This window comes from Ptychodera flava, chromosome 16 (genome assembly GCF_041260155.1).
Source record: "Ptychodera flava strain L36383 chromosome 16, AS_Pfla_20210202, whole genome shotgun sequence".
In the NCBI taxonomy this organism is placed as follows: domain Eukaryota; kingdom Metazoa; phylum Hemichordata; class Enteropneusta; family Ptychoderidae; genus Ptychodera; species Ptychodera flava.
Window position 1 is genome coordinate 14,515,120 of NC_091943.1, and position 12,061 is coordinate 14,527,180.

The 12,061-nt window shown below is 36.8% G+C and overlaps 1 protein-coding gene across 1 annotated transcript in view; it reads left to right on the forward strand.

Moving 5' to 3' along the window:
- LOC139114087 (target of rapamycin complex 2 subunit MAPKAP1-like) overlaps nucleotides 1-1,141 on the forward strand; it is a 45,229-nt gene extending 44,088 nt beyond the window's left edge. The window contains exon 8 of the mRNA XM_070675603.1: nucleotides 241-1,141. Within this exon, the coding sequence (XP_070531704.1) occupies nucleotides 241-425 (185 nt within the window). The 3' untranslated portion in view covers nucleotides 426-1,141. The remainder of the gene's footprint in view (nucleotides 1-240) is intronic.
- Nucleotides 1,142-12,061: the final 10,920 nt, after the last annotated feature.

Below are 12,061 nucleotides of genomic sequence, written 5' to 3' on the forward strand. Positions count from 1 at the left end.
ACCAAACCATCCATGAACCATCAGCGTTAGAATGCTAGATTATTGCAGATTGGAAACAGTTGACCCAGCGTACACTTACCAAAAGCAGGAGTCACGCAGCCTACGTGCATTCAATTATATTAATTCAAAAAAGGAAAAAAAATCTTGGCTAAATGAGGCATGAAAATCTCACACCATCATTAAGGGAATCCAATTTCATCAGTTTATGTTCTCACTTTATTATTGCGTATATCGTTACAGGAAGGACGGTGTTCCGGCTCACGTATTTTGCCGGTAATGATTTCAAGTACCATGATTTTGAGACAAGTACAAGCACCGCCACCGAGATCGTCGCCAAAATAAATCACATCCTGGAACTGCGAGCCAGCTCCATTCGCCGCGAGTTCACCTCCATGAGGGGCAAGAAAGGCGTCAGGAGAACGTGACCTATGACCTCCGTGAACTGCCAGGTACTCGCTGGTTTTGTCAGCGAAAAAAAAAAAACACCTTTAGGGGAAAAGATTTTGGATCATCAGAAACTGGAGAGAAAATAATTGCTTTTTTGTGGAAATGGAATTTAGAAACCTTGGACAGGCTGATTAAGTAGTCTCGGGGAAAGAACATATAATTAAAGTTGGTGCGAGGGTCGTTGCAGCAGAGACTACCAAGACTTGGTTTCTGTATTTTTTTTGTACGCGTGTTATTCGGAAAGGGCACATTGAGATGTGTCGTTTCAAAAACTGGTTGAGGTTTCAAAAGTGCAATTTTTTTTTAAGTGCCTGTTTTTACGGTTACAGTCAAAGTGATCAATGCTGTGAACTCCTGTACTCTTTGAAGGGAACACAGGGATAACTGTAAGCCAGTGTGCAGATCGGAATCGGATGGATTGATTTCTGTCAGGGAGGGAGGTTGTCAAGCTGTGAGAGAAGACAACACAGACATGCTCACATTTCACTCCTTCAAACCCCCCTGGTGTCTAGTGGTATGGTCCAACTGTATTTTTTGGGACAGAAGGGGTTATTCCAAAGCAAAGAGGGGTAGGGGTCACAAGAGTGGAGGAAAATTCTGTGAAAATATTGAATGTCAATAATGACAGATATTGTATACAGAGAAACATGAATCTTGATGTCGACAATACATGAACAAAAAAGTTGCATTGTTTTATGTAAGAGTGTATGACTTTTTGTTGTAAATATTATGAAATTATTGCTTCTTTCTCCTCGGGAGATGAACACTGCAATGGACTGCCTCATTCTCCAAATCAATAAAGTAGCAAATTATTTACAAGTACTTCAGACAGCGATGAGGACAGGTTGTAGACATGGTTCATTTCTGCGAGTTGACGCATCAGATTTCTGCGCTGTGAACCGGGTTGGCTCTGAACATTGGCAGACGTGAGGAATTGCACAGTTGGCTTCCCCTGAGAGTGAAATATGTGCTCCTGTGATGTATTTATGGTCTGAACGTACAGGTTGATGGCGAGTTTTTTTTTGGTTTGCAGCTATAGCTTGGGGGGTGGTGGGATCGTATGTTCGTCGGTGTGACAGATATGAGAGTATCACCAAGCGGGGGTGACTGCCTAATGGCAGTCTTTATTGGGACAGGATGATCAAAGTCATGATCAATCATGAATGGAAACAGTATGAGATTGCTGGGGTAAGAGAGAACCGTTGACAGACACGGCATGGGATTCGGATTGAGGAAGAGAAAACCGTCAACAGAAATGGCCTAGGATTTGGATTCAGGAAAATGGCAGTTTGCTGGGCGGCAAATGAAATTTTGGAGTCGTCTACAATTAATAATCTAGGAAGCATCAAGCATTCTTTGAATTCAGCCATCTTCACTGATAAGAAGATACTCAAAACACTTGGAAAAACAAATACTTTCAAGCAAAAACCAGGTTATACTGATCAAATGCAAGTACTGACCAAAGATACCAGGGAAGAGTATTCTTCTCACCTACAGTCAGAACAATTTTCTGATCTAGACAGATTTTAGTCTGGCGTTGTGTGTTACAGTTTCCATAAGCAGTTGCTATTTGTGTTTTTTTTTGTCTTGATATGTAAACTTTAATATTTAAAACATTGAGTAAACTTTACTTCTAAGGTAGCTACGTTATTCAACCCTTTCATACCCATTTTCATCTTCAGTGGGTCCAACTCTGCTGTAGAAAGCAGTTGGGTTTTACCAACTTTTGGCATTGAATAATTTCCCAGAAACAGATGCACTCCACTCTGTTGCTAAACATTTGAAGAAATTTTAAAAGATGTCGTCTTTCTGCTGTCAGATTCACAAGTTGCAAATTTGCATTGCAGAATATGTATATATATATATTTTTCAATGAAGCTATAGAAATCTAGGCTGAGCTGATTCATTCCAAAATTTGCTGTGCTCAAATTTTTGACACACTGATTTACCTTCTGATCTCAAAAGTACATGTATATTACAGTTTGCTCACAAACGATCAGTAGTCAGATGTAGTGGGAAGAGTTTTAAAAATTTCAATTTTTTTCATAAAAATTCTTGAAAGAGTGTGTAGTTAGGCGGCTTTGGCTCATTACATGTATTCAGTGCTACCTCCTACTGTATTTATTTTTGACAGAAGCTCATGAGAAAGCGCCATCTTCACAAACTTTATCTAGAGTTCACGTTGCTGAAACGTGCTAGAGCTATAAGCTACAACCTGATTCTACGGTGCGTTGAAGATGGGTTTAGTTTTTGACAAGGGATGGGGTTTAGTTCGCATTCACCGTGCTAGGTTTTACAAGTGAAACTGAACGCTTTGCAACTGTGATTGCAGGGAGAGTTAAGTTTACAACTTATACTGCTTGACTGGCAACTCTTGTCTTTGTCACTGTGTCACTGATATGGATCAGGTTGCCACCGAGGTTATGATGTAGTAATTTACAACTGAAACCACGCAACTTGCAGCGGTAGAAGGTTTGTTCTATGTGTGACGAATTATGAATTGGCGATACCCTTTGCTTGGTTTGTGAGACGTTTTACACTAACTTGCATCCTCCGGGGAAACTCTGTGTGATGAACTTGTGATTGGCAGGTGGTATCAAACAGATCCTGATTTCAACCGGGCAAACGGAGCAAAATAGCCCCATATTGTTGCCATGGTGCAGAGTTGTGTTGTATTGTTTTAGAAAGTGCCAAGCAGTTGTGCTGTATTGTTTTAGAAAGTGCTAAGCCAGTTCTCTTGTCTTGGCATAAAAAAAATTCTAACAAAAAGTTAAAAAAACAGCAATATTTTTCAACTTGTGTAGGTTTTACTCACTTCTTTCGCAGCTGTATTTTCTTGCATAACCCTGAACTCACAAGTCACAACATACCTGTCACAAGTCAAGTTTTGTACAGCCATGATATTCAGACATTGACGGACAAAACACAGAATCATGTAAATGACTCATAATTATTTGAGATCAAGTTCATATACATGGGAAGTATTCATTATTTACAATGCAAGCGATGTTACCTCATTGTTAATCATTTTTACCTCCCATTTGCCATACATATATGGCAATTGGGAGGTTATATGGTTGAAAAAAGTCTGTATGTGAGATGTCTGTCTGTATGTATGTATGTATGTATGTATGTATGGATGTCTGTCCGTCCAACGCAAAAACTCAAAAACCGCTGCACGTATTGAGCTGATTTTTGGTGTAGTGATGCCATATATGATGTAGATGTGCCGTTGTTAAAATGAACTTTTTAGTCCCATAGATATGCTAATGAGGTAGAAAAAAAAGCGAAAATGGTCAAAAATCAATAACTCAGGAACTACTCATCTGATCATTGTCATATTTGGGTTTTAGGTACCTTAGGTCCAGCTTATTTAAACATATAGATTGATGTCAATATTTGATGCTTTCTATTTTTAATGAATTTTTTTTCTTTTTTTGCCATTTTAGTAAAAAATCTTTTCCTCTTAAACCAATGGTTGGATTGCTTTAAAATTTGGCATGCAGGTACCTTGTGAAAACTCAAAATAGAATTCATCAAAATTATGGCACAATTTGCAAATTTGTATTTTTGGGCAATTTTTGCCATTTTTGTTTAAAAAAATCTTCTTTGAAACTGTGTATGCCATTACTTTCTAATTGGGTGTGCAGGTTCCTAGGAGTGACCTGAAGATGACTCTCTGAACTCAAGCTGAAATTTGCAAATTTTGTGGTACTTTTTGTCATGCTTTCAAATTTGGTACATAGGTGAAATGTAGTAGGTCATTCATTCAAAGTCAAGTACTGCCTTGTGAATGAGCAGATTATGATTGTGCCGTTCCAGGCTGAGGTGCTATTTATAGGAATGATGCAATGTTAGACGGTAATTGATGTTTACTGAATTTGACTACATTGTAAGTAACTCTTGTACTGTATAAATCCTATCAATTTACCCAGAAAAAATAATTAATATGATTTTAAATAATTGAATTAGTGAGGATATCAACAAAGCCAAAATAATTTTAGTGTAGAATTATTAGAAAGTTCAACTTTTTTGACAGTTCATGGTGAAATGCTTACCATCTTGGAGGATTAAAACATGTAAAGGCAACTTTCCTGAATCCCAACTTTGACATATTCTGAACCGTCATATATTGTGCTCTGTATGTTATCTAAAAGAAATTGCTCATAATAGTTTGTCACGATAGGTTGGTCACATAAATAGAGATAGAGAAAGTTCCAATTTCCATTTATGGTTGACTTGGTAAGGATAAAATAAAATTACTTTTTGAGGAAAAAAATAGAGTGGTCAATTAAAAGAGTGGTCAAAGTGATAGGGTTTTTATGGTAAAGCTGGGCTGTAAGATTCCTTATGTGCTATTTATAGCAATTATGCAATCTGTGTAAACAGTGCAATGAAAGTGTTACATGATTCCTTATAATGCTTTTGATGACCTTGAACTTCTTAAGTTGCAAACATTTGTCTCTTCTGTGTGCTTTCTCTGAGTACCTACAGGCTCAACTTATTCAACAGAACTTACTTGCAATGTTAATTTGAAAGTTAAAATGTGCTTGGTTAATAGGATGAAATACTGATAAAGATAACCAGCTGAAGATTCTTTATAACCTGACAGATATGCTGTTTTTTTACCACGTACATGTTGATAAGCAAGTCTTGTTTACTTTAATTAGAATGTAATTAACTCTCATTTATATTATTATAAGCAGTAGTATCAAGTTGATCAAGCTAATATTGACAAGTTGGTCGGCTGTTGGAGGTTAAAAGCTGTAAAAATAAATGTATGTATGTATGCATGTCTATCTGTTTGCCTGTCTGTCTGTCTGTCTGTTTGTTCATAGACCTGCGTTTTTTGGAGGGTCTATGGTCTGTCTGTATGTATGTATGTATGTATGTATGTATGTTTGTCTGTCGACATTAAAAACTCCTAAATCGCAGCACCTACCATCTTAGTATTTGATGGACAGGTGCATCGAGGGGTGGAGATGTGAATTTGTTGAAAGAAACGAAGGGGAAGGGGAAAAAAGGAAAAATCCTGCAAAATGCTAAAACTTTGTAACCACTGGCCAGATTTTGTTGAAACTTGGTATGCAGGCTCTTTATAGTGACTTAAGGTACATTTCTTCAAATTGTGGTGAAATTTTGAAAGTTGTATTTTTTGGGCGATTTTCCCGTTTTTTGTCAAAAAATCTTTTCTGAAAGCACTCATCCCATTGCCTTGAAAACTTGTATGTATGATCCTAGGGTTGACCTTTGTCAGATTTGTTCAAATTGTGGTGAAATTTTCATATTTGTGTTTTTGGGGCAATTTTTCCCATTTTTTGTCAAAAAATCATTTTCTCCCAAAGTATTAGTTGGATTGCTGTAAAACATGATAGTCTTGATCCTAGGGTTGTTTTCTGTCAGACGTGTAAAAGTCATTATGAGATGGAGCATTTCATATTGCTTGGGTATAAGATTAATTGGGACTTGCAATGGAATTTTCTTAGTCAACCTGTAAGAATGCAATGTCATGTGTGTACTAGTAGTTAGTATCGCTGCAAAATGGGAGGACAGTGTCATTGACACTATTTTTTAATAAAAAGCACAGCAAATTCAAGACGAGAAGAATGAGTTGTGGGAAAAAAGAAAATGATACAATAAAACAAGAATACAGAGAACATGAAACACGTTTTGCTATCGTGATATCATTTTAAATATTGTATTGACAGTCATGAATGAAAGTGTGGATAGACATGGGATGGGAAATGCATAGAAGTCTTCTCAAAGCTAATAATGTCTGTGTGTGTGTGATGTAGTGTAGTAGAGCCTACAACTTTATTATAAGTTAGAAAGCACCTCAGGGCAGGCAGACACATATTTGGATTGTCAAAGTATATATACAATTTTTTTTTAGGCTACCACTTTGTGGGGGCTCATTTTGAAGCTCATGGCGCAAATAAACTTTTTCCCCAGCTTACTTTTGTAAATTGAAAATAAGAATTAAATACAGCGTTGGTGGCCATTTTGAATTTCAAGTGTCGGTGAATATTGGGTAATTTGTTTCTCCAGTACTAAATTTTGCACGATGACCCCAGAATTTTATTGTTGAATTTGAAAGGAAATGGGAAGTATTCATTATTTACAATGCAAGCGATGTTACTTCATTGTTAATCATTTTTAGCTACTATAGACTATAGTCTATAGAAGCTATTGGGATGGGTATCCGTCCGGCGTCAGTCTGTATGTATGTATGTATGTATGTCCGTTTGTGAGGCGTCCGTCCACTCAAATATCTTGAGAACCGCAGAACTTACTGATTTGATATTTGTTGTGTAGATGAAAAGTATGATTTTGAGAAACTATTTTTTTAATTTTTTGATATTGTTGAAAATAGGCAAATTAATGCCAAAAAAGGTGTTTTTGGTAAAAAATCTTCTTCTTCATAACCGCTGGTCAGACAGCTTTGTTATTTGGTGTACAGGTCCCTAGGGGTTACCCAACTTAGATTTGTTCAAATTGTGATGAAATATGCAAATGTGTATTTTTAAGGAATTTTTTGTCATTTTTGGTCAAAACTTGACTTACATTGTATGTAATTCTTGTACTGTATAAACCCTATCAATTCACCCAGAAAAAAAATAATTAATATGATTTTAAATATTAGGAAATCATCAAAGCCAAAATAATTTTAGTGTAGAATTATCAGAAAGTTCAACTTTTTTTGACAGTTCATAGTGAAATGCTTACCATCTTGGAGGATTAAAAAATGTAAAGGCAACTTTCCTGAATCCCAACTTTGTGCCCTGTATGTTATCTAAAAGAAATTGCTCAAAATAGTCAATAGAGATAGAGATAGAGATAGAGAAAGTTCTAATTTCCATTTATGGTTGACTTGGTAAGGATAAAATAAAATTACTTTTTGAAGAAAAAAATAGAGTGGTCAAGTAAAAGAGTGGTCAAAGTGATAGGGTTTTTATGGTAAAGCTGGGCTGTAAGATTCCTCATGTGCTATTTATAGCAATTATGCAATCTGTGTAAACAGTGCAATGAAAGTTACATGATTTCTTATATGCTTTTGATGACCTTGAACTTCTTAATTTTCAAGCATTTGTCTCTTCAGTGTGCTTTCTCTGAGTATGTACAGTCTCAACTTATTCAACAAAACTCACTTACAATGTTAATCACAGATATCCATCTTCTTCATCAATACATGTGTCACAAAAGGTTATTCTCTACATAACACAGCAGAGCTCTGTCAACTGTTGAGTTGCTGTTCTTTCAAAACTGCTTGTCAGATAGCTTTAATATTTGGTTTACAAGTCCCTAGGATGACCTAGGTGAGATAATTTCATACAGTTAGGAAATACTTAATTTTGTATCCATGTCTATAGTAGCTTCAGGGACTTTGGCCCTATGTTTTTAATAAAAAGCACAGCAAATTCAAGACGAGAAGAATGAGTTGAGGGAAAAAAGAAAATGATACAATAAAACACGAATATAGAAATACATGAAACATGTTTTGCCATCGTGATATCGTTTTAAATATTGTGTTGACAGTCATTAATGATGGAGAAAGTGTGGATAGACATGGGATGGGAAATGCATAGAAGTCTTCTCAAAGCTAATGTCTGTGTGTGTGATGTAGTTTAGTAAAGCCTACAACTTTATTATGAGGTAGAAAGCACCTCAGGGCAGGCAGACACATATTTGGATTGTCAAAGTATATATACAATTTTTTTTTAGGCTACCACTTTGTGGGGGCTCATTTTGAAGCTCATGGCGCAAATAAACTTTTTCCCCAGCTTACTTTTGTAAATTGAAAATAAGAATTAAATACAGCGTTGGTGGCCATTTTGAATTTCAAGTGTCGGTGAATATTGGGTAATTTGTTTCTCCAGTACTAAATTTTGCACGATGACCCCAGGAATTTATTCTTGAATTTGAAAGGAAATGGATTAAAGTTTCATTATAAACACTTTGAGGCACATGCTACCTTAAAGAATTCGTTAAAGAAATCATAGATACTGTGAAAAATACGCTCAGGAAATGACATGTTTTTATCGATATCTCGCAATTCGCGCGCAATCGCCATGTCAAATATCGACCGTTGGCATTAAAAAAATGTGTTTTAAAAATGTTACCAAGTGGGAGTGCCTCTTTAATATACTGGCAATTATTTTAGCTAGGGGTACAACAGATATGCTTACACTTGTTCGGTCTACTTCGGAATCAAATTCATCAAAGTGGTATGATGAAGTTAATTGTTGCAATAGTCCTTGAAGTTAACCCTTTTAGTGCTGTAATTTTTCCTACCAAAATTTTTGTGCAACATTTTACCAATTTTCATGAAATTTTCTGTAATATTTTGATAATTTTGGACCAAATGGACACCACATTTCATCGGCTACAGTTTTTATCAAAATTGGCAAAAGTCTGGCACATATTTTATAAAAAGCAACAAAAATTGACTTTAGCACTCAAAGGGTTAATTTTCAAATAGCTCACTTGAACACCAAGAGACATTATAGCTTTAATGTTCGACAACCAGACCTTTGTACAATAGTACACTTAGTAGACCCCTCCAAAATCAAATTTTCAAATCATTTGCTAATGCTTCACTCCAGGAAAATGTACATCAATCTCTTTCACAATGAGAATCGAGGACTCCATGCAAATGTTTTTGAATTTTTTTTGATATAACAGCAAATTAGCCCAAATTTTCTAATAGTTGAAATTCAAAATGGCCACCACTTTCTGCATGAAATGCTATGGGAAACAATGAACTTTCCATTTTCACAAAAGTGAGGGAACATTTTTCTAAAAGTTCAAAAATGAGCGCATGCAAGCTACAGACCAGCAAAAGAATTGTACGAGGTAAAGAAGTCAAAGATTTGTCCCAAAGGCAAATTCTGTCTTTTCACATGTGACACGCAAAAATGATAACTGACACTAATGGAGTGGAGAAATGGGAAGACAAACAATCACAGACAACTAAATATCTATTTCTATAGATTCATATTCCCTTTTGTTCATGACGTTTGCTGACTGTCAGATCAAGTACAAGAAGCAATGAGTCACTCAATTTTTTTTTTCTGCCCAGAATTTCAAAGTAAATTGCATAAATGTTTGCCTTGAGGTGACTTCTCGGATGATCGGAGTTTTCAAAATATTGGTAAAGTTGTGCATAAGTTTTTGTTAGTCTAACAAAGAAATTTGATTGAATGGCTTGCTTGTTTAACTGCGCTGTCACTGCACTTTTGCTTAATGACAGAAGCTACAAAGTAAAAAACTTTCACAAGTTTCCATGCCCCTGAGCTTCACATCTGACAACAACATTCCTTCTTCAGTAACCCTTTTCCTGCCAAGTTCATATTTCACCATCAGGTCAAGTTTGTTGAAACTAGTGAAGCACAATGTGTCCCATTTGGTGGATTTTAACAAAAACTTGAACATTTGAAGGCCCCTGAAATCATTGATACTGTAAACATGATTTTTATAGACTAAAAGCTGTTGGAACAGATCAAGCAACATGGGTGGAAATACTTACGGTTCTGGCTCTTTTCGCTGAGTTGGCTGATGGGAAAGTGATACTGTCTGGCTGGAAAAGGGGTAAAGTCAAATAATAATTTTCAATCACTATAGAGCAAAACTACCAAGAGCACTTGGAAAACTTGATTTGAGGAAGGGCACTGGCACTTCAAAGTGGCCAATTGGATATCTCGTAACAATCAGGCATGGATAATAAACCAAAGTCCTTGTCACACTACATATCATTGGTCAACTCCACAATATATTTCTTGATGCAGGCAGCAAACCGCTACCCACACAACATGTCTTTGTACTGACTTAATCATTTCTCCTTAGTATTTATTTCTGAAAAGTAAAACTTCCCGTGCAAATTAGCTTTTATTGCCAATGTTGAGAGTCGCCAATCGTGGTTGGAAAATGTCATTTGCATGAGGAGTGCCATTTGTACTGCACAATCAGTGAATAATGACCATGATGTTTTATAGATTGCATGTCTCTTATTAGCTCATATTTGGTTTTATATATAAATACCAAAAAGAGCTGGCAGATCGTCCATGTAGCCGACACGAACACGAAGTGTCTGTTACCGGCTACCGAAAACTATGAAAAATAGTAAAGAATGAGCTACAAAATCACTATCAGTTTTAAGTTGCAGGTAGAATAAGTCTGTGCCTTTGTATAAAATACTATAAAAATAGTAGAAAGTGAACAACCAGCTGAAAGTTAGTTGAGGAGACCTTAACTTCATATCATTTGCATCTCATTGTCGGCTACATGGACTGTGTGCCAAAGAGGCTTATATGATGAGTCTGAGTGGCGTCTGTGTCTGTATATTTGTGGGTATGTGCGGATGTATGTCCGTCACACACAAAGGCTCCCATAGCGCCAAAGCTACCGTCTCAGTATTTGGTGTACAGGTAGATGTAGGGGTTGAGATGTGAATTTGTTCAAATGAACACGTCAGTGTCAAAAATGTGCAAATTAGGTAAGAAAAAGCGAAATTCTGAAACAGGCTTGAAACAGGCTTACTCCACTGACTTGAGTCATTTCCTGTCATTGTTTATGAACTGTTACATATTAACAGACCTGCAGTAGAGGGAGGAAGACCGTCAGTAGAGGGGAGGAAGACCGTCTATGGTCAAACTAAGGGGGGCTAGCTGCCTTTCTGCTATGCATGTTGCTAAAGTTGACCTCCAGTACCTAAAGTTTCGGACCTTAATTACTTTTGTCATTCTTGTTTTTCTGGTTTAAATATTTCTTGTTGTTTTTCTGGTTGTACTGTGCAGAAATCATTGTCATAACATCAACGTAGAATTTTCCTGCACTGAACAGATAGAAACAACATTTATTGTTGATCTTTGGTACCCATACTGGTATATACCAATTCTGATCAAATTTGAGCGACACCGTATAATTGCGGTATTTTATTGCCTTTTATTATCGCCTTTTATAAGTTTTGAAGTTACAAGTGGACTCTTTCATGCCCCAAAACCTATGATGATGTTACTCTCTCTCTCTCGGTTTCTCTCTCTCTCTCTCTCTCTCTCTCTCTGTCCCTCTCTCTCTCTCTCTCTCTCTCTCTCTCTCTCTCTGTTTACACATCAGTGCACAAATAAGGATCTGTGGATGAGTACACTATGAGGTCAGCGTGTACAAACCGCTGACATGCGAAGTTTCATGTTGACTGCTGAGCTGTACGCAAAGCAACACAGAATATGGAAATTACAACAAATTGTGACATTCGTGTGGTGCGTGTATTTCTGTATGTCTCATGAAAGCAGACACAACTGACACTGTCCCTGTGATGTATTTCATGTGCCTGCGTCGGAAACTGAACGACTGCATGGTCAATTTCAGTGGTTTACACTTTCCCCTGGTACAACCAGTATTACTGGGAGCAGTCCCCATTGAGGATATGGAAAAGTGAAACATGAGGGAAGTTCATATTTACAGGCAGGATAGCCCATCAGATTTTGGGTCAATTGTATCCCCCCCCCCCCCCCCACCTCCTACCTCCCCCAACATATCACGAAACAAAGCAAATACCAAATCAGGGACGTCACAAGACAACGTATCAGTTGTTGGGTCAATTGTGCTCCACAATCAC